The 19,539-nt window shown below is 30.4% G+C and overlaps 4 protein-coding genes across 9 annotated transcripts; 1 reads left to right on the top strand and 3 right to left on the bottom strand.

Annotated features, from left to right (window-relative positions):
- The first annotated feature begins 32 nt into the window (after positions 1-32).
- LOC105143465 (Polycomb complex protein BMI-1) lies at positions 33-9,562 on the top strand. The gene is made up of 6 exons (XM_087403375.1): positions 33-308; positions 446-675; positions 1,997-2,118; positions 2,210-2,362; positions 2,450-2,814; positions 2,896-9,562. The coding sequence occupies exons 3-6, from the start codon at positions 1,998-2,000 to the stop codon at positions 6,595-6,597; spliced, it is 4,341 nt and encodes a 1,446-aa protein (XP_087259501.1). The 5' UTR covers positions 33-308; positions 446-675; position 1,997; the 3' UTR covers positions 6,598-9,562.
- On the bottom strand, positions 9,479-11,368 carry LOC105143466 (COMM domain-containing protein 3). 2 transcript variants are annotated; one of them, XM_011051822.2, is made up of 5 exons: positions 11,235-11,368; positions 10,713-11,013; positions 10,362-10,633; positions 9,913-10,102; positions 9,479-9,665 (listed from the first exon to the last, which is right to left on the bottom strand). In XM_011051822.2, the coding sequence occupies exons 2-4, from the start codon at positions 10,840-10,842 to the stop codon at positions 9,935-9,937; spliced, it is 570 nt and encodes a 189-aa protein (XP_011050124.1). In that variant the 5' UTR covers positions 10,843-11,013; positions 11,235-11,368; the 3' UTR covers positions 9,479-9,665; positions 9,913-9,934. The 2 variants fall into 2 exon arrangements, with proteins under 2 accessions (XP_011050124.1, XP_011050123.1); XM_011051821.2 differs by lacking the exon at positions 9,479-9,665 and having other exon boundaries at positions 9,685-10,102.
- A 460-nt stretch (positions 11,369-11,828) lies between these two features.
- On the bottom strand, positions 11,829-15,506 carry LOC105143468 (Polypeptide N-Acetylgalactosaminyltransferase 1). 2 transcript variants are annotated; one of them, XM_011051825.2, is made up of 10 exons: positions 14,947-15,506; positions 14,510-14,858; positions 14,130-14,318; positions 13,813-13,979; positions 13,370-13,544; positions 12,914-13,244; positions 12,613-12,798; positions 12,304-12,552; positions 12,073-12,216; positions 11,829-11,980 (listed from the first exon to the last, which is right to left on the bottom strand). In XM_011051825.2, the coding sequence occupies exons 2-10, from the start codon at positions 14,710-14,712 to the stop codon at positions 11,831-11,833; spliced, it is 1,794 nt and encodes a 597-aa protein (XP_011050127.1). In that variant the 5' UTR covers positions 14,713-14,858; positions 14,947-15,506; the 3' UTR covers positions 11,829-11,830. The 2 variants fall into 2 exon arrangements, with proteins under 2 accessions (XP_011050127.1, XP_087259502.1); XM_087403376.1 differs by having other exon boundaries at positions 14,942-15,506.
- Positions 15,507-15,643: 137 nt separating this feature from the next.
- On the bottom strand, positions 15,644-19,383 carry LOC105143467 (facilitated trehalose transporter Tret1). Of its 4 annotated transcripts, none has more exons than XM_087403379.1 (6): positions 19,146-19,383; positions 18,427-18,493; positions 18,250-18,319; positions 17,886-18,021; positions 17,233-17,723; positions 15,644-17,156 (listed from the first exon to the last, which is right to left on the bottom strand). In XM_087403379.1, the coding sequence occupies exons 3-6, from the start codon at positions 18,268-18,270 to the stop codon at positions 16,326-16,328; spliced, it is 1,479 nt and encodes a 492-aa protein (XP_087259505.1). In that variant the 5' UTR covers positions 18,271-18,319; positions 18,427-18,493; positions 19,146-19,383; the 3' UTR covers positions 15,644-16,325. The 4 variants fall into 4 exon arrangements, with proteins under 4 accessions (XP_087259505.1, XP_087259506.1, XP_087259503.1 ...); XM_087403377.1 differs by having other exon boundaries at positions 16,145-17,156; positions 18,427-18,547; positions 19,146-19,381; XM_087403378.1 differs by having other exon boundaries at positions 16,145-17,156; positions 18,427-18,547; positions 19,056-19,381.
- Between the last annotated feature and the right edge of the window lie 156 nt (positions 19,384-19,539).

The following is a 19,539-nucleotide window of genomic DNA, read 5'->3' on the forward strand; positions in this document are numbered from 1 at the left end:
GCCTAAAGTATTAGACGGACATTGAAATTAACCAATCAGGAGAAAGAAAACCAATATCAAAATTAGTAAACTTTGTTTTGATTGGTCAAATTCAATTCTAGTCTGATTCAGGCTTCAGATGTTACACTTTCATGTGTAACAGCCATTACGTAAAATGGTGCAAGCAATTGAATATTGAATTCGATATATATGCAGCATGGAGCAATATGGTTTCTCTAAATTAGTTTCGTGATTGGTTACCTACGCTATAATAATATGTGAATAATTACCCACGGCCATTTTGTGCCGCTTATACTATTGGAGAGATCGTAAGTTTTGATGTCGAACTTGTCTAATTTGGGACGCTGAGCAATGTTTTTCCGAGTGTCGCACGTACGATTGTTTATCCGCCATTTTGTTCTGCTATCGTACGCGCAGTTTTCGGTAGCATTGTAGTCTATTTTAGGATGAATACACGCTACTGAAGCGAATTGGATCGTGCATCATTACTACTTTATCAATCTCCCGTACATTTGCGGAAAGTAATCGTCGCTCGAAGAATGTGAGAAATCCAATTTCTCAGGATGTACCTGTGATGGCAACCCGTGACAAGTTACATCTGACCCAACTTTCCTGACTTTTGAGGCCAAATGACGATTACTAAATAAAACGGACGATTTTCGCTTCGTTCGTCACGTAAGTCTGTCCAGGATATTTGCGGCATGTATGTACTAAGCGGCACCAAGTAATTAATATATCTTTTTGTTTGATGCTCATGAAACATCGAATGTGTTTGAGAGATCGCTCCATATATCATAACTCCATGAATGTTTTTTCAATTTTCTAAACCGTTATTCGATTACCGTTCCCTTTGGGAAGAAACGGTGTCATAAATAAATTCGTTAATCTTATTAATCTTATTGTATTATCCTTCGCGTTTGCTCCAATTAATTTTATTGTTTGTATTTAGCAGCTGTTGCATAGTCCTTTGGTTTGGTTATATTAATAATATGAGTTATGTATCGGCTGTGTATATTTCACATAAAATTATAGTATTAATTTATTCATCTCTCTCTGTTAATTTGATAGTAAACATAAATCACGTACTTATATACGATAGAATATAAATTTGTACATTTATATATTACTTAGAAAATATATTTGAGTAACCTTGTATACCAAGATACTTAAACATAATTTTGTTCTAACAGATTAAGTAATTGCAAAAAGAAACTTATATAACATAGCATTCAAGTGAATTCATTCTTTAACGATCAAAGAAACGCATTTTACTGTAACACTAGGCTACATGCGTTCAGAAATATCACTTAGACCACTTGACGCCTACTTGTGAAATCATTGTTTATCAAATGTTAAACAAAACCAAATTATGCTTGTGGAATGCCAAGTGGAAGATATTCCTGAATACTTTCATGTATTATTTTAATCTTATTCATTGAATATTGAACACTAAATATTAATAAAATGTAGTATTTCTGAACATATAACTCTGATTTTATATTTTTATGTAAAGTAAAAGAAATTATTGTATTAGATTAGATTAAATTTATTAGAATTAATTTTTATACAATCTTAGATTTAATTTTTTAATATTTTTTTTGTGATTCTCAGTTATGACTCACTTGCTGTTTCAATTAAAATAATTTAATATTATGAACTAATAATTCATAAGAATTTAAATACCATGTTAAACAGTTATTTATTTGATTGTTGAAAAGGTGTTATTTATATCTTACTTGTGATGATATATTCAGAATTAAAATCCTTTTTGATTCTAACATTCTTTTAATAATAATTAAATAAATAATACTTATGTAAATATATAAATATATAAATATATAGATAAATTGTGTATTATTAAATTGTGTATTGATGTAATTGATGGTCAAATTACGTTATCTATTATAATTAACGGTATACTTAATTTTGTTAAATTTTGTTAATTTTACTTATATAAAGATGATATATTTGATAATTTTTGTGTATTGTGTTGTAGAATGTCAGGGCAGAGTGGTGGACAACGAGTGTGTTTGACCAGACTTAATGAACACTTGACATGCAAATTATGTGGTGGATATTTTATCGATGCAACTACTATTATAGAATGTTTACACTCGTGTACAGTATTTTTCTACTATATCACATATAATGCTGTATATTCAAACTTTAACTAGTAGCTAGGTACTAAGATCTTTAATGATTTTTACAGTTTGCAAAAGTTGCATTGTTAAATATTTGGAGAATAACAAGTATTGTCCGATCTGCGAAGTACAGGTTCACAAAAGTAGGCCACTATTAAATATACGTCCTGACTATATATTACAGGATATTGTTTATAAACTGGTACCTGGATGTTATCAAAGTATGTTTTTTTTTTAAGAAAAGAATTTATTTTCTTATCGTACATATTATGTACGAGATGGTAACAATGATGAAAACATTGTTTCAGACGAAATGCGACGTCGGAGAGAATTTTATGCAAAACATCCAGAAGAATCTATTCAAACAATATCTTCTGAAGCTCGTGGAAAACCTATAGAATCATACATATATTCTCCGGATGAATCCCTCAGCTTGTCCCTGGAATACTCTGATCCTCATACAAAAAATTTAAGTGAGACGAATACTGACAAATCCATTTTAAGGCGATATTTTCGATGTCCTGCAGCAGTCACAATATTCCATTTACAAAAACTAATAAGAGCCAAATATGGCCTTGGTGATATAAATAGAGTTGATATAATGTACGAAGAGGAGCCATTATGCAGTAGTTATTCATTAATGGATGTGATGTATATCTATCATTGGATGCGGGTACGTATTTAATTAATTTAATATTGAATTCAATTACGATTTATGCATACATATTATTTATAGTAATATTGTGTATTGCAGAAAGTACCACTGCACTTAAGTTATAGAATATTTGAAACATCTTCAAAACGCCTGAAATTATCGGAAGACAATGCAAACTACAAAAAATCATTAATGGATGCTGATATTGATTCTATAGAAATAAAGGATGAGAAATCGTTAAAACGCGAATGGAAAGAGGTGCAATTAAAAATATCGGAAACAGGAGTAATGAGTATAACCGATATATCGAATACAGTACATAAAAGAGACATCGAGACTTTACAAGATGAGAAAATTTCAGAGGAGACTATAGCCTCCATTGCGGAAATTAATAAAGCAGATTCGGTGATAGAAACTTGTGGTATTCCTAAATCTGTAGAAATAATGCAATCTACTTTAATCATTGATCCAGAATTAACGAAAAATCCAATATTTTCTGATCCGAACGATGCATTCCTTGTTACGAATGACGTTAAGTTTCCAAACGAGAATTTATCGACTAAGAATTGTATGCCACTAACAACCAATCAGCACAATGGAACTGCTACAAAGCAGGCAAATGAAACAAGAAATTGTACCGATTCTGCAAAATCGCAACAAGATGCACAAGAAGTAAAAATCCAAAATCAAACTGTTAATGTCGAAGACAAATCTGAGACAGTTTCACAAGAGCAAAAGACTATTGATCAATCGGCAACACAATTTACAGAGAAGAAAGTAGTTGAAATTAAAGATAAAGAAAAGATAGACGCACATGCGGAAAAGATGTCAATAAATAATAACAACAATAGTGCGGATTTTCAGACTGAATCTCAGAAGGAATGCATTAAAAATTTAAGTGAAGCGAAAATTGTAAGTGCTGGATCAAAAATTGACGCATTGAGCGCGAAATTACAATTTCAACCAAAAGTAGGTCAAGTTAATAACACTTATTCCAAGAAAGCACCGAAGGAAAAACGAGCGATGCTGCAGCAAGGTACGAAAAAATCCGATGTAAAATCGTCAACCGAAGATACAAAACTTACTGATGTGAAAGCGCAAACAAATTGTGAGAATGTAACGAGCAAAGTATCAGTTTCGGTGGCAACTTCTTCACAAAAATCAGTTGTGTCTACTACGGTGGCATCTCAAAATATTTCAGATTCCTTGTCAGTATCTGATAAACAAAAAGTTCTTGACGAGAAGAATAATCAAAGTATAAGTATTGATTTGCAACAGGCTTTGAATTTGTTGGAACAGAGAAATTCGCCTATACTAGCATCGTCAGAGTCTGCTCCGAAAACGAGTCACACCGCCGGTATGATCAATCAAAGATTATCGAACAATATAGTCACGATGAATGAGGATATTGTGTCTACTGAATCAAACGTTTCTACAGCCGCAATTAGTCAGACAACATCAACGTTTCCTTACGTTTCACTTCATGACATCGTAACTAACTCAGCCGTCCTAAAATCAGCATTAAAGAATTCCAGTAGCATATCTCAGAAATCGTTAGGAACATCGCCCATTGCTTGTTCAACATCCAACAACCAAATATCGCCGATGCCTCAATTCAACATGCAAACGTCACCCATGAATATGTATTCTATACCTACGTCGCTGAAGAATAACTACAGTAACATAAGTCAAAATGTAACTACTGTAACGGCTGTATCCACAGCAACGATCACTACGACGGCGATGTCAAAACCAATATCGACCGGTGCGTGTCCAATACCTCCATGTCCGGATGCAATCCCTATATCTCTGATGAAACAAATATCCATGCGTAAGCAGGACGTGGCTGCAAAGGGTACCAATCTAAATGAAATTTGCGCAAAAATCGGTTCCAATACGATCGGCTCGAAGATCAATGATATCTGTGCAAAGATAGGAGAAAATTCAAAGGAGAAGAACAGAGTAGATACGCATAGTAAGTCGGAAGTACCAGATCTGCTTAGAATAAGCGCGAAGAAGAATTCTTTGCCATTATTACCCAAATCAGATACAGCATTGAAGCATATACCGAATATCCCGAATGTACCAGTGTACACTCCAAGTAGCAATGCGACAATGGAGAATAAAAACATCAAGCCTGCCTTACCTACGTCTACATCTGCCAATATGCTGGGGGTGTCAACGTCTTCAGTACCGGCATCGTCTCACGCAAACCAGAAATTAGCGCCTCTCAAGAAGCAAAACCAATCGATTGGATACAAAACGTTGCGCGATCCACCTAAGTCTTGGAACCCTACATTGTCGAAAAATAATTACGTAGCGGCAAAGAATCAGGCGAAGGAGATGCAAAATCAAACTCAGACTTCTATGTCCGAGAGTACAAACAAGCAGATCCCATCTAAACCGGCTAAGATCTTCAAAATGCGAAACATGCCACGATACTTGGGTAATCCCGCATCAGGTGTGAAGCCCATGTATGGGGTCGTAAGCGACACGAAGGAGAAAGATCAATCAACAACCAACACGAAGGGTGCTACTCTCAATATGATGAAGATCGATCCTAAGACATTGTCACCCATCGTCTCCACGATTAATTCACCGATCGTTTCACCACCACTTTATTCGCCGAACGCTCGAAGCTATCAGAATACTCCGTTCTCACGGGATATATGTCGAAATACTGGCTCGCCTATATCGCCAAGAAATTCTCCGGTAAATATGTTGTCGACCAATCCATTCATACCATCTCCCACGCCCAACACTAATCCTCGAATCATATATTCTCACTTTCCGTCTCCGTTCCCAGACGCAAGCCGATTTCCGAATCCTTTGATACGATCGCCCATCGGCATTCCGCCTCCTAGTGCCTTCCACAGTAGTCTACCGCCTTCGATCAACAAGCTGTATCAGCGATCGAGTTATATACCGCAGACTACTGGTTACGTGCCAGTGGTTGGCCAACCGCCGACGGTACAGAGAATACCACCCAGCACGCATTCATCCTCGCCAAAGTCGCCCAAAGCCTCGTCACCGAGTTCGATCTCGTCTACATTCAACCTTGGGAAGGCGGAATCGCAGTCGTCGATCACATCAACAGTAGACAATGTCGCGCTACTTCTCTCTAAGAATGTAGCCGTACCAGTATCTGTGTCATTGCAACGAGAACTTAACGCGTTCAATCTATCCAAAACTGGCGGTTTGTCCCCAAGTCCGACGTCCAACGTTGCTAAAACATCGTCCACGAATGATGCCAACGTTGAGACGCAGCTCGCTAAACCAAATTCTTCTTCGCTTAATTTGATGGCGGTTACGGCAAACGCCGAAGTACCCGAGAAATCGAACTTGCCAAGCAATGCTAATGAACGAAAACAAGGTAAAGAAACGGAGGCGCGAAAAGTGCAGGAAACCGCACGATATAAAGAAGACAGCTCCAAGGCGAAACTTACGGAAACGAAATGCAGTGTAGAAGTTGTTGACAACGTTGCGAGCCTGCACGACAAAAAGGAAAAAAATCAAGCGGCCAAAATCAACGGCGATGTTACAATAGAACAGTTCGCAAATAAGAAATCTAAGGAAGCTGATAGTAACGACGAGAAGAAGACGACAGCAGAGACGAGCGAGCGAGATGGCCAAGTAGAACGGTCTTCGCCCAAAGAACGGAATAGTATTCCGAAGATTAACACACAAGCCAATATCAATGACTCGTCAGCAGACGGTTCCAAGAACGAAGATCTCAGCAAGAGCGGTGAGCAGATACAGGGTAATAAATCTGAAGTACAAAAAAATAAGGCAGAAACGTGATCGAGAGAGGATTAATCGTCTTTAGATGCGAGTCGTAAAAATCTTGCTACGCGTATCAATTGCATTTAATTCAAGATGGCGTGGCTTAAGTGTAAGATCAATCCTAAACAAGCTTATACACAGCCCATATTCTGATGTTTACTGCCAGTAATTCTAATGTTTCCAACCGCATGATTGAATATGTGTGTGCGTGTGTGTACATATATATATATATATATATATATATATATATATATATATATACACACATATTTGAATATTTATAAAAATCGCACTTGACATCTGCACGCGTTATGAAGAAAACATCGGAAAATAAGCTTGTTACAAGCTGAATGAGAAGTTTTTACAACATGCCCATCGTGTAAGCAGCAAAAAAAGCACTTATGATCATTGTTGAAGATTTCAAGAGTGTTAAGAATTTGTACATTTTTGTAAATAGCAATTGTGAAAGATTTAATTATTTTTTATTATAAATGAGTTATATGACACTACGTTGAATATATTATTTTATAGGTATACGTTGGATGAGATATATATAATTATGATCGTCTGAATTTTCATATGCATATCCAACACCGTTATTAACGTCAACGACGTTAATGATGTTAACTCTCCGTTGTTATTATACTTGCATACATGTACAGATATCTATACACGGCGTATCCCACTTCAATTGTATATATATGTCTTTCCTTTTAGTTATTATACATTATTCATTTCAAATGGTTTCTAAATCGATTTCTATTTAACAAACGTGACTCTTCATTACTTACTTGACTCTTTCTCATTACAATCTCTAACAATTTTCTAATGTATATTTCTTATTAAATGTCGTATGATGAAATTTTATTAAACGGTATTTTATCAAAATGTATGTAAAATTATTTCTATAAAGAAGTTTCTGTATAAAAAAGAAATGATGTGTCTCGAGTAGCGGAAAAAAGTAATATATTTCAAGTGGGAGGCAGTCTCTATGTCATATTTTTCTTCGTTACACACATTTTATATATATTGCAATATATAATGAAGCATATATTTTTCACGGATATGGATACAAGTTGTGCACTAAACACTTGGAAAACAGGTTTACCATTAAAGTTATATATTAGGTGTAGTAAAAAGAAATCCATTATTTTTCCAATAGATGACTTTAGTAATCTGTATCTTGTCTACGCGTGATACAGATTACTAAAGCTATCTATTGGAAAAATAATGGATTTCTTTTTATTACACCTAATATTTAAATCAACTATATGATTTGTATCTCTCTTAGTGCATATGCTTGCTGTTAATTTGTTAATAGTATAATGTATAACACATTAAATGTCTTAATGACATATAATATGCGTTCTCGTGCATATTAAATGGATGCAAAGTTATTCCTTAGTATTAAGTAACTAAAAATGTCACGATCACTTTTTCGAGAAATGTAATTATGGAAAAACGTGTTTATGAAACGTGTGAACACATAATTCTTTGCAGTAGAAGAGAGTACCCATACAATGAGCACACAAATATGTGTATAAAAGAAGTATTAAGTATATAGTTAAGGTAATTAAATTAATAATAATGTTACCTAAATTTAAATTATACATTTTTATATCACATAAGGTTGATAACAAAAATTTATATAGTCCGCAGCATTGAATATTTTTGAAAAATCCTTCATTTATATTAAAAAGATGTATGCGATTATGTGATGCAATAATGTTTCCGTGAAAAAACTTTATTTTTAATTTTAATATTTTTACGCACTTATACATACATTTTCGATTAATATTTTTTTAAGATAATATGCTTTTGTATAACATTAATATATATTTGATGCATGTGTATTTATCACATTAGATATCAGTTAAAATATGTAAAAATAAAATTGGATTTAAATGTAATTTTGTACACTCGAGAGCCAAAATACTATTTTGTTCTGATATGAAGAATTAAATTGCATTTGCACTAAGCTTTCTTCTCAGTGGCTGACCGTCTGATCAATTGCTGGAAAAAGACGAGATTTGTAGAAAAAAAACTTAGTGTAACGGCATTTTTATTCACTCGTAGGTCTATTCTTTTTAACTGAACTTGCACTTGTTTATCTCTTTTCTTTTTTTTTTCATGTAAAAAGAAAAATAGGAAAGATAAACTCCAAGAAATTCAACTAAAAAGAATAAGCCTTACATCTGAATAGCATTTTTGTTCTTCACTCACTTGGTAATTTATGAAGATAGTAATTAAAAAAATTGAAAAAAATTCGGTCTAAAATAATTATTCATATTATCAAAGTTACATAAAATCTCATCAGAGTATTCAAAATTGTTTCTACATTTAATATAATTAAATTTTAAATTTTTTACTTTGAAACCAGTCTAATATCGAAACAAAAACAACATAATTTCGAGGGTAATTTTGAAAATATTCACTGCTGATGATAGTGAAATGTCCGAGGCCTTATCCTATCATATATCGAATAATTAATATGGAACAATAAAAATGATAAACTGTATGCGATATAAGTACGACAAAAAAATTAGTTGACAATTAAACACTGTGATCATTACGTTACTTTATCTTAGAGATGGAGAAAATATTTTAACAAAGCAAAATTATTAGTCGTAAAGTATATTTTTCTTTCTGTCTTTTCACTTCCCATTTGTCCACTTTCTTCGTTTTATGTCTGTACTTTTCAAGCTTTCTCTATTGTTTTCTTTCTCAACTCTATATTTATCTATATCCATATATATTTTCATTTTTTAATATATTTATGCGTTTTGTTGTCCGTTTATAAGATCCGTGCGTATTGATGAAAGAGTAAACGAGCATAATTTAAGAAAAGCATCAACAAAGTGAAAAAGTTTGCTAAATAATTTTAATGATTGGAAATCAATTTGTCTTAGATATGCAAAATTTTATTTGTATATAATGTACTATGATTATAAAATATATATTACATATAGTAATAGAAAAAGAATTATTAATTAACACAACTATATTTAATTATATAAAGGGATAAACCGTATATTATAATCATATTTTTCCGTTTTACAAAAACAAAATTTTAGGTAAACACTGGGCTGCAAAATAAAAGATGTATTATATTTTTACGTAATTTTTATATATGTGTATATGTGTATGCGTATACATGTATAAACATATGGAAAAAAAAACAATAGTGATTCTACATAGAATTCAAAGATTCTCTTCACTAATTATGCAAAAATATAATTGACTGCACTTACAGAAAACTGTATTATTTATATAAAACATTATCCTTATATACAAATTACTACAAGCAAAGTTAAAGGAATTTATAAACTGTACATTATAATCACTCAGTAGAAGTTTATATATTAGACATTTTTTCAATGTGTCTTATAGCATCCTTCAACTTGTATACCAACTCTTGTAGTTGTTGTATGGTACATGTAAATATTACATGTCTCACTTGATTACATTCTTTTGTACTTATTCGTATGTTATAAATTGGTACATTGGTAAATCGAGTGCTAATCTGCATTAAAGAACAAGATATTTAATTTTTATATATACAGATTAAATAATATAATTTACAAGAAATTATTTTCATATTGTTGAATTACGGGAGCTTTCCAACAGAGGTATAAATTGACACAAGAGTCATTTCATCATTCTTTGTTTCTTACTGAACAAGGACAGAATGACTCTCGTGTCAATTTATGTATCTGGAAAGCTCCTTACATTATGTGAGGTAACATAATCTACATAACATTACTAAAGAATAGTGAATTTACCTTAACACAATGATGCAAACGCCAATCTATGTCTACTATGTGAGGTAAACTATTTCCTGTTAATTCCAGCTGAGTTTGGATATTTTGTTTATTGTTTATATATGTACTACATAACGTTTCAATTCTATGCCCATTAATGTGTTCATTATGTAGAAAATGTTTTAAGCTTTCCTCATCGTAATCATGTCGAGCAGCCTCTATAAAAAGGCAGGATACATTAACAACTGCAGCCTTTATCAGATCTGACTTGGATGGATGAACAGTTGCGATACCTGATATAAAAGATAATTAATTATAAACATTTGTATCTCAAATATTCTTATATTTTCAGAAAAATTAAAACTTATTTACTTTTTCCATTGTTATTTTTAGAAATATATAACATTATAATATCTAATAACTGTAGAAATGCTTCTTCGGGCAAAATGTTGCTATTTTGGATGTTTGCCAAGCCATCGACAATTTCTTTTGCTAATTCCATCTCATAATATAATATCAATACACTTCTTAATATATATAAATAGAAATAAATATTTTAAAAATAACTGTTAACAAAAATAAGTTAATTTGCGCACATATACTTCAACAATCTCAAGTTTTTGAAAATCATAGTATTGATTATTAGTTTTTAATAATTTGTTGATAAATTTGCCTGAAATATGGACAAAAATTACGTTAGGCTTAAATATCTATTTAAATATCTATTTATGTAGTTTTATATAAACATTTCATACTTGACATTTATAAATAATATAAGAAATGTTGAAATTTTTTGTTCTTATTTTGATACTGAACTATGCGAGAACTATTTTTTATGTAAAAATATCAAAACATATAATATCTGTCTTTTTCGGAAATATTTAAATTAAATACCTTTAAACAATTTTAATTATTATCACTTATCTGATACAAAATTTCTTACTAATCTCCACCATAGAGGTTAGTATAGGTTAGCAGGCGAAATTGAGACTATAGAGACACCATTCGGAATTATTGTGAATTACAGACCTGTATTTTTTTTATCACAGCAAAAATATTAAAAAATGTAATATTATAATAACATTTATAATTAACAATTTTTAAGAATTTTTAAGATTATTTATAAAAAAATGTCAAAATAAAAATTTGTTAAAGTTATATTGTGTTACAATTAAAGGGCGTAAAAGACATTTTTGTTTATTACAAATGTTTAAGAGTCAAAATGCAAAATTCTGCTTACAAGCCTTAATAATAATACAAATAAATAAAAAAATTTTCTAAAAAAATATCTCCCTAAAAAAATAAAACGAATGTCATTTTTTTCTATTTAAATTTAAAAGGTAATCTATAAAATATAAATTTCTCTAATGATAATAAATGTAATCTAATAACTACAGTTTTAAAATTTGCAGAGAATATAAATAGTTTACAAAAAGAGTAAAAAAAGCTTTCATTAAAATATACTTTAATGAAAAGAAGAACACATAATGCTATGTAGATAACATTTTATTAGAGTAGAAATCAAATTTCCAAAACTGATCTGGTGCATCAGTGCAGCGAGCTGCTCGTACATCTTTATCACTGTGCAATTTAGAACCATCGAGACAAAAACCAGTTTCTACATGTATTATTCTGCCATCCTATGATTAAAAATCGTGATAATATAATACATTTTGTAATCTTTCATGAATTATATAAAAATGTCTGTTAATATTAAAAATTAATATGACACCTTTGTTATTATCCATTCCTTTCCACCTTTCTCATTGCTGCAGTCAGACATTTCAATTTGTGCATACGGTCCTGAATCAGTATCCAATATTCTTCCACATGTCTCTTCTCTCCGTAATTCACCAGACTTGCTCAATGAGAAAAACTAAAAATTGCCCAAATACAATTAATTTCTTTAAATTTAAATTTGAATAGAATTACGTTAATGTGATCTGTAGTGGTATTTACATACCTGACTTGGATATAGCTTAGTATGACAATTATATAAACCTAAATTATACGGTTTATCATCATCATGTTGCAGATTGTCTAAACACAATCGTCTATTGCGCAATCTGACACGACCATAAGCTATTGCATTTTCATCAGGGATAAATTTTTCTGGATAAACATTATTAAGATACCACTTAAAACTTTTACACTTGAGCTTTTTCCGTAATTTCAAACGTTCACTTATATCACCAATGAGTTCTGGATTGTCCTGTGGATTTTATTTATTTGTATAATTACAAAAGGATATTAATTACATGTCTGATCTTACCTTGAATTCACTACGATGAAGTAAAAATAATCTTTTATATTCATCCATCCATACAAATGCTAAACGGGCAGTATTTATTCCGTGAGTATCTTTATCGTTTGGAAATTTATATGGATGAAAGTTTCGAAATATATGGCCAACCCGAGAGCAAGGAATTATTTCTAATGTACCACCGCATTGCCAAATCTATTGAAGAATATCAATTTATATCAGGAATATAAAATATAAAATTTTTGACATACATGCTTACAATTACATTACAAGCTTATTAATAAACATACTCAAAAAAAATTTCACTCACTCGGAAAGATATTTCCAAGTTTTCGCCTCCCCAACCATCCATCTTATCGTCGTAACTACCGATTTCCCAAAAGTATTTTCTATTAATAGCAAATAGACCGCCTGCCATAGTAGGAGATCTAGTTGGTGATATAGGAGAGAAACGCGATTCAACTTCATGTTTCTGAATAGTTATCCACGTGAAATGTCCCGACCATGTAAAACCACCAACTTGAAAAAAAAATGCTTCATTATCGTGGAAGTATTCTAATGTCTCCTCAGAAATGTTATCAATTATTGGCATTAGTACAGCATTTTTATTATCCTTTATTCGTTGTAGCAAAGGCTGTAACCTGCATTATGTTAAATAGTATGTATAATATGTATTAATAAAATTTTCTCTTATTTTAATAATTTTAGGATATAAAAAAGATATAGGAAAAAATGTCTTCTAGTTAAATTGATATCAGAAAATTACCAGTCTTTAATAACTTCACAATGTGCGTCCAGGAAGACAAGAACATCGCCTACAGCATTTTTAGCTCCATGAAGACGAGCCCGTATCAATCCTTGTCTATATGGTAATCTCAGTAGCTTTACTTTGGCAGGTAAACGTGTCGAAAGATAATAATCCAATTGCCCCTGAAGCTCTTCTACAAATTAACACACACAAAAAATACATTGTACATATAACATTAATTATGTAACCTATTGCATTCCAATAATATTATTATAGATTACATCATTTTATTATGTAATAATTTATATAAAGATTTTTTTATACAAAAAGTATTTCGCGGGCATTATTATTAGACTTAAAATGATGTGACACACAACTTATCTGGCAAATATATAATATATTTTTGAAAACTATTAATATGTTAATTTATATATTAATCATATTAATATTAATTTCAATACCTTCTTCACTATGATCATCCACTAAAATAATTTCTTTTAATAAGTTAGGTGGAGAACCCTTCAAAACACTATGTACTGTGCGTAATAGAACACTCCAAGGTTCATTATAAAAAATAATTATTATACTAGCACTTGGTAATAATTTGTCATATGTAACATTCGCACAACTGCAATGTAAAGTTCACTTAAAAATACAAAACTTAAAAATACAATATTTTTCGAAAAATATTTTATATATACATTTACATATAATTTATATATTTATATAAAAACGATCTTTTCGAAAATGCGCTATTCTATACATATTAAAATCTTACAGCGGGTTGCGTACATCTGGTAATTTTCTGGTTAATGATATCTTATTTGAGAGAATGACATTCAATGCTTTTTTTGCAAGTGCTGCTTCACCTAGAATCTTCTCTCTTCCATATAAATAAGCAGGTTCTCCATTGTTCCCAAGATCAGGTACAATATCATGTTCAAATTTTGATATTTGTTGCTCATACCTTATAAAATATCATTTTGATCTAATATCACATTAGACAAAATATTGTTATTTTAACAATTATTTTATTAGTATTACATCAGACTAGTATATTTTGATTAAGTAAAAAACAAAGAAAGATAACTATGTAAGATTTGTGAATAAATAAATTAAATTTAAATTATTAGAGAAAGTAGCATCAAACAAATTTACCTCTCTTTCTGTAACCTCTGTATCGCAACGTCCACATCTTTCTGTGTCTGTGAGTTATTGCTACTTTTTAGATATCCAGATTCTTTAGAAATCCTGGAGTTGTCATTGGTACGAAAAAATTGTTTAGCAATGATTAAAATGCCGATTATGTATAACGTGCAAAATGACAGTTTCAGCAAAAACTTGCGGCGAGTAAGCATCATTTTTTTCAAAAGTATACCATCCTGACAATTATCAGATAATTGACATGCTGTTGATAAGGATGTTACCGTTAGGTTATGGTGGAGCAACACTTGTCAGTCGTGAGAGGTATCACCCGTTATATATTTCATTCATATCACGTGCACATCTGCAACAGGTGAATTAAAGTTCAGAATTAAAACATTACGATCCATATGCACATTTGAAAACTTGTATTAATGCAATAATAACGTTACATATGTTGTGTAATGCAATGTACTAGATATGCTTGCTTGTTACAAACATAAGAAAAAGAACGAAAGAGGAAAAGGTTAAATTTAAATATGTATCAGTGTCCGTAATAGAACTGCTCCAACCGGTTATACATTTAATATATATGTATCTATCTAACGCTCTCTTCCTCTCCTTCTTTTATAAGGTTACAGAATAAACATATGAAGTGGGTGATATCAATTATCAGATAGCCAAATCTGTCGAAAACAGATTTTGCAAAGTGACTGCTGCAAATCTTATCAGTACAGCAAGCCAAGTATAACAAAATCTGCTGAAAAAAAATATAATAGCATTGTAAAAATCGAGCAGAGTTTATGCCATTTTATATGTTTAAATAATGTAGCCTAATAAATGAAATTATAAAACGAATTTCTATTGACAATCTTTTGTATGTATCAAAATATTACAGGCAAACTCTACGGGCTTAATTATAAATTGGTATTAATTTGCCCCAATATTCTTCTACTCATATCTGTTGATCAACTACAAGCATGCCTTACTAAAAATCTAAATAAAATTTTCTTGCTCTTTTACATTGCAAAGATTTTGTAATTTTGTAATTAAAAATATATACATAAAATTAATATCTTTATATTTTATTGCACAAGAGTTTCGTAAAAAAAAAAATCCGATAGATTATCCACATGTATATACGAATAATTAAGTTGAATCTGTATACATATTTAATAACAATAAATGCATTAATACAAAAGCAAAAATACTATAATTATATCAAGTATTCCAATCACTGAATTGTCTTTTCAATGATAGTAGACTATTTGGTTGATCTAAAAAGTCGAGTTTTCCTCAGTACAAAAATGTTAAGGAAAAGATCATTATCTATCGTGACTCTTTCCAATCTTTTATATTACTTTAGTAATTAAATTTGAAATTCAAATTTAATTAAAAATAAATTTTACTTGAAATCAGTTAAAGAATTTCTTATCTAGTTAGTTCTCTCAAATTTAATTTGTAAAAGATCCTTTTAATTATTTATAATTCGAAAATCATTGACATTTTAATATTTTCGGCACGGAAAAATCGATACTAGTTCGAGGAATCTATTATGAAAATAATATCTACAATGATTATGTAAGGATATCTTTATAAATAAATTACTCATCTAAGGAAAATGATAATTACAATATTCTAAATATAAAATTATTCTATTAATTACATTTTTTCCAATTTATTACCAAGATTAATATTGAGATATTAGAAGAGACATTGTCTCCTGTACATAATATTAACAGTCCCGTCTCCCCTAATAGAAACTTTACAAATACTATATCATGCAAAACGTACACAAATAAAACGAAAATAAAAGCGAGGATCTTCTAAATCAAGGATCTCTGGAATTAGCAGATCTCCTTGTATCATGCATTTTTTTCTTTCTTGTAGAAGAGAAAAATTTTTCAATATCGGAAAATGATTTGCCCAAAGTTTCAGGCAGAAAAAAGTATATAAAAGCTGCGCCTATTAAAGATACGAAGCTAAAAAAGAAAAAAATGCTCTCAATGGTCATGCTTTTCAAAATGTATGGATAACTCTTTATAACAGCAAACATGATTATATAAGCAAAAGAAACCATGACACCTCCACCAATACCACGTATGGACACAGGTAACAATTCTCCGATCAATGTCCATGGTATAATTATAAATCCAAATGAACCAGTGCAAATATAAGCTAATACGAAGAATAGTAACAGCCACTTTTGATCCACCATGGTTTCCTCTGTATTACCATTTTCATCGTATGACACTGCAAAATGCATATACATTCCAGAAAGAAACATAGAAATAGCCATTCCAATCCCACTCAAGATGCAAAGGACTCTTCTACCATATTTTCTACTACAAAAAACTGTTACTATACTTATAACAAATCTAATGGTACCCAACATAACAAGTGCACCGTGTTCGTTAAAATTGCCAAATGTTCCACCCATTTCGCGAAAAACAGAAATAGCATAAAATATAATCACATAAGAACCAGATAGTTGTTGCAACAAAAATAGTAAGAAAAGTATCAGCATAGGCTTATAGGCTTCCGGAGATGCAAATGTGTGATAATAATTTTTTACAGATGCTATAATATTTTTTGACGCCTTATCATTCACTACACGATTTCCACAAGTCTCCATGATTCGCGAATATTCTTCCTCATAAATCTAGAAAACATTTATTTGTTGACATTCTGAAATATATTCCGAATAGATATTGCAAAACTTGCTATATCGTACTCACTGTTTGCCTTTTGTTAAGTTGCCTCAAACTGTGTTTCATTTTGCAAATTCGTTTTTCATCAAGCATACCATTTTGAAAACATACGAGCCAGTAGGGACTTTCAGGTACAAAGTAAAGTATAAAGAAAATAAAACACTCTAATACAAAGAAAATTATGTTCATCTTGCGCCAATCTAGCATTACAGCTAAACAACAGGGAATTAAAATACCAAACGACACAAATACAGAAGTAAGGCAGAGAAGCATTGATCTGATTTGTGGATGTGTAATTTCCGATATATAAACCAGACCAACAGTTGTTAAACCTGCTGAGATTCCAGCTACAACTCGAGCCGCATAAATAGTAATTAAGGATTTGGCAAATATCAATGAAACCCATGCTATTGCTGCAGGAACACAAGATAATAAACAAACTATTTTGCGTCCAAATTTATCCATTAGAGGCCCAGCAATGAGAGATCCTATTGGCAATGTTATTGTAACTAGACTCGCTGTAGAACAAAATAAATGTAAAATAACACATAATATTACTACCATTCTAATTTTCTATCTAATATCAAAGCACTACTAATAGCAATTCTAGTTTCTTTTCTACTAAACAATCTATGGTATACTCTTTAAGCACAAATATAAAATTTTATCATAACACGTACCTATCCAAGATGCTTCACTTTCAGTTACTTTCATATCAACATTATCTGATTCTAAACCATCTAATAAAATAGTACTATAAGCCATGTTTATACCACTCTTTATGGTCATACAATGAATTATACAGCTTGCAATAATCTAAAAGATATATAATTATTTATTTTAGTCAATCATCTTGTATCATAATTATTTATAGTATTTATAAATTATCTATAAGTATATTATATTTATAAAATTGCTGTATCTGTATATATGCATGTATGTGTGTGTGTGTGTGTGTGTGTGTGTGTGTGTGTGTGTGTGTGTGTGTGTGTGTGTGTGTGTGTGTGCGCGCGCGCGCGCGTGTGTAAAATATTGAAAACTTGCCTGTGGCGTTACATCTGCCATTGTAATTTTCTTTTCCGAGTTTCTATTGGTAATTCGTGGAAGAAAATTACTACAAAAAATTGAAATTTCCTATTATTCTTAACACAAATTTTTGAATTGTACCTATAATAAGAAATATTAATATGTACTTATATTACAAAATTCCATTTACTTTACCTGACTTCATTGTGAAGTTTCTTATCATGTTCTATAACTGTGTGTGTCCTTCCTTCAATAATTTTTTCTATTTTGTTCATTTCAAATAATAATAATAATATAAAAACTGACTAAAATATTTCTGAAATATAAAAATAAGTAGTAAAATGATAAAACACGGTACAAATTCATTAGTAGATTTAAAATAAAATTTTAAAAGCTGTAAAAATGTAAATACAAATGACATTGTTAAATGTTCAGAAAATAATTATAATATTAGTATATATTGAAATTGTGATTAAAATTATCCAATTAAATTAATATATATTAAATTAATATAAATTAGTATATCTTAGATTATTTTTAGTTTCTCTGAATGGTTATATACATCAATACAATAAAATTTTTAAATTTTTACTAACAGAATATATAATTATGAACATATATTTGCATACATTAAATAAATTATACGATAGCCATACTAACGAAGATAAACATAAAATAATGATTAATTCTAATTGATTTCGATATTATTATAATACAAAAGAACTTATACTTATTTATGATAATATTTATCATCAAAAATATAAAAAATATAAAAAAATCTTCATAAATATAGTAGCATGTTTATCGATACTTATATTGTATACCGAATTTTGGCCGATTTCATACACAAGCAATTTCCTTCGTTTTAGATTGTCTTTGAACTCTCTAAGATAGGAGAATTTTTCTTTACTCACTATTTAAGTTGTCATGTGATCATATTAAAATGACAAAACCAAATAAGTCATAATCTACACTTCCAAATAAACTATTCGTACTGGCAAAAAAAATCTGAAAGATCATGTCAATTTTTTTTGTAGAAACTAACTCTCGCACACTAACGCCGACTGAAAAAAAGTGTATGGAACGTAAACTACATAGCAAGATTTATACTTATCAACTGATACAACGCATTTTAATTGGTGTACGCAGTGTGCGATAATAATAATAATAATAATAATAATAATAATAATGTGTCGATAACAGAAAAAATACCATCATAACGACATATATGAATAATATATATATACATTCTTATTTATAAAAATCTATATATAATAATAAATAATAAATTTAAAATACTAGGATATT

Source organism: Acromyrmex echinatior, chromosome 2, assembly GCF_024713525.1.
Source record: "Acromyrmex echinatior isolate Ae372 chromosome 2, ASM2471352v2, whole genome shotgun sequence".
Lineage (NCBI taxonomy): Eukaryota > Metazoa > Arthropoda > Insecta > Hymenoptera > Formicidae > Acromyrmex > Acromyrmex echinatior.